The sequence below is a fragment of the Octopus bimaculoides genome, chromosome 11, assembly GCF_001194135.2.
Source record: "Octopus bimaculoides isolate UCB-OBI-ISO-001 chromosome 11, ASM119413v2, whole genome shotgun sequence".
NCBI classification, from domain to species: Eukaryota; Metazoa; Mollusca; class Cephalopoda; order Octopoda; family Octopodidae; genus Octopus; species Octopus bimaculoides.
The window spans coordinates 17,909,203-17,912,532 of record NC_068991.1 but is presented as its reverse complement, the minus strand read 5'-3'; the positions used below and the strand labels follow the sequence as shown (position 1 = coordinate 17,912,532).

Below are 3,330 nucleotides of genomic sequence, written 5' to 3'. Positions count from 1 at the left end.
ATGATGAGCTTCTTTCAGTTTCCATACACCAAATCCACTCACAAAGCTTTGGTCAGCCCAAGGCTATAGTAGAAGACACTTGTCCAAGATGTCATGCAGTGGGACTGAACCCATTACCATGTGTTTGGAAAGCAAGCTTCTTACCACACAACCACTCCTGTGCCTATATATATATATATATATATATATATATGATGACCTTCTTTCAATTTCTATCTTCCAAATTCACACACAAGGCTTTGGTTGGCCTGAATTTACAGTAGAAGACACCTGCCCAATGTGCCATGCAGTGGGACTGAACCAAGACAGAGGCAAACTTCTCACCACAAAGCTTCAAAAGAGTTTCAAATGCAAGAATTTCTTTTGAAATAAAGGAAGGCTGTTGTGCTTTGCATATTACTGATAAACTTCCCCATGAATAAGCAATTTGCCATCAAATAATCTACTATTATTCAGAATGTCCTTCACCATTTAATCGAGTGCTTTAAAGAGATGTTGTTGATACATAAGTGACTCATCACAAATAAGCAAGCATCATGAAGTAAATGCCAAGCAACATCAAGTGGAGATACTTTGCAACTTGAGTTTGAATTTGAAAGTACTGGGATCTCCAGTCATGTGTATGTATTGCTGTCTTGTTTCAATAATGTTATGGCAAATACCAGATGATACTGTAGTAAAAGCTATATAGTTTTCTTTACGTACATACAACAACAAGCAATGCATTATTCTCATCATCATTTAACACCCACTTTTCCATTTTTGCATGGGTCGGACAGATTTTTAGTGGTTAGATGACCTTCCCTTGTTTCCAAACAAGGTAATATTTACCCATATCCAGATGTAATTTTTATAGAAGATTGGAAAGGAACAGCACCACTTGTGTGACAGTGAAGCTCATTTACAACCATTATATGATGTCAAGACAAGGTGAAACACACACACAAATATGTATCATCATCATCATTGTTTTAACATCCACCTTTCCATGTTTGCATGGGTTGGACAGAGTTTATTGAAACAGATTTTCTATGGCCAGATGCCCGTCCTGTTTCCAACCCTCACTTGTTTCTAAGCAAGATAATATTTCCCCATGGCCAGACATGTTTCCACAAGATATTAGATGTGAATGACACTGCTTGTATGACAGTAGCACTCATTTACAACTATCATGCAATGTCAAGACAATGAGACACAAACATGCTCATACTTCTTTCAGTTTCTGTTCACCAAATCCATTCACAAGGCTTCGGTTGGCCTAGGCCTATAATAAAAGATACTTTTCCAAGGGGTGCAGCACAGTGGAATGGAACCTGAGACCACATAGTCAGGAAGCAAGTTTCATATGCTCACAACCACATGTTTCACATTAAATCCTGATGCATGAAATGAATACTAATCCACTTTCATCAATATGAAGTTGTCTTTTAATGATTCTAAATATGAATGATTCTAAATATGAATCAAGTATGGTTAGGTGGGTCAGTTTGCAAGAGTGTGAAAGGAAGGCGACAGAAGATAGAGATGATGACAGAAGTGAATGTAGTGAATGGTGAACATGGTTGGTGGTGGTGGTGATTGGGGTGGAATGGGTGGTCAATAGCAAATCTCAGTTTGGGGGGAAGATAAAAAAAAATAGGTGTGGATCAAGGAGGAGACGATTTGTAGTAATACCTAGAAATTGGTTGAGGTGGTAGTATAATTGTAAGGAGAGAATTCATGAAAAATACCTTCAGTTCATAAGGTTCAAGTTTCAGGTACTCCAGCAAACATATCCAGGAGAGATGGTGCGGTGATTTTAGTTGAGTGGAACCAACACTGTATAGAAAATACAAACAAAATATACATTGATTAAGAAAGAAAAATAGATATGAACAAATCTATCTCACACTCTCTGTCAAGAATCTAATGATTCTGCCAGCTCATCACCACCACTACCACAATAATAATTTTAAAAATAGAGGTAACCTGAATGTGGAGCCTAAAAACAGAAACAATCCCTATGATAATAATAGGTGCATTAGGTATGATTGAAAAACATTCAGACAAATACATAACCAAAACACCAGGACTTACAAATAGCACTTACTAGGCACCGGGCACATCCTACGTAAAGCACTTTCAAAACAGTGAAAATAAGAGCACCACAACAAACCACAACACATACCCAAGGCACACAGAGCTGCGCTCAGTGGTGCAATGAAAGCAGGTGAGAAAAATAAGACTACTGAATAATAATAATAATAATAATCCTTTCTATTATAGGCACAAGGCCTGAAATTTGGGGGAGGGAGTAGTGAATCATACTGACCCAATACCTAACTGATACTTATTTTAATGACCTCCAAAAGATAAAAAGCAAAGTTGAACTTGGAGGCATTTGAACTCAAAAGATAAAGCCAGGAAAATGCTTCTCAGCATTTTGCCTGACACAGTAAAAATTCTGCCAGCTCACTGCTTTAAAAAAAAAAATTGTAGTAATAATAATTTGGGCACAAGACCAACAATTTGGAATTCAGGGATTGGTGATGATGATGACAGTGGTGATTACAATAATGATGTTGATGATTTCTAACTCGTGACTCAAGACTTAGATCATGAGATGTCAGCAATATTTTTTATAGCTAAGTAGGAAGGAGTAGTCACATTTTTTTTTTTAATGATTTCGAAGAAGGAAAGCAGTGTACGGAGTAACAGCCACGTTTCAGAGAAGACACGGCCTAGTGCTCCCCCTTCTTACCACCAACACAGCCCTCTCTACAGTTCAACTGCTGCTCTACATTGGCAGCAGCAGCAACAACAGCATTATCAATATCATCATCATCCTCATCAGAAACAGCCAACAGCCATCACAACTGGTGAGGGAAAGAGAGGGAAAAAAACATGCTTGATGGCTTATCCTCAGCATGAAATCTAGACCAAATGCTTGCAACAAAATGGTTTCTATTGAAGTCATCCATCCACACAATGGATTAAGTCTGTGACCCAAGAAGGGTGACAGTTCATATAGCAAGCTTCTGTACAATATCCATCTATCCAATTTCATTGACAAGACTTGGATCAACTAAGGCTACAGTAGATGACTCTTGCCCAAGGTGCAGCACACTGGGATCAAACCATGTCCTTTCAAAGTGAACTTTTTAACATGGTCATGCCTGTAGCCATGCTGGAGCACCGCCTTTAGTCAAGCAAATCGACCCCAAGACTTATTCTTTGTAAGCCTAGTACTTATTCTATCGGTCTCTTTTACCGAACCGCTAAGTTACGGGGACGTAAACACACCAGCATCGGTTGTCAAGCGATGTTGGGGGACAAACAGACACACAAACA

The 3,330-nt window shown here is 38.6% G+C and overlaps 1 protein-coding gene across 1 annotated transcript in view; it reads right to left on the bottom strand.

Moving 5' to 3' along the window:
* LOC106867460 (zinc finger FYVE domain-containing protein 26) overlaps positions 1–3,330 on the bottom strand; it is a 93,341-nt gene that overhangs the window by 82,798 nt on the left and 7,213 nt on the right. The window contains exon 2 of the mRNA XM_052971651.1: positions 1,731–1,818. Within this exon, the coding sequence (XP_052827611.1) occupies positions 1,731–1,818 (88 nt within the window). The remainder of the gene's footprint in view (positions 1–1,730; positions 1,819–3,330) is intronic.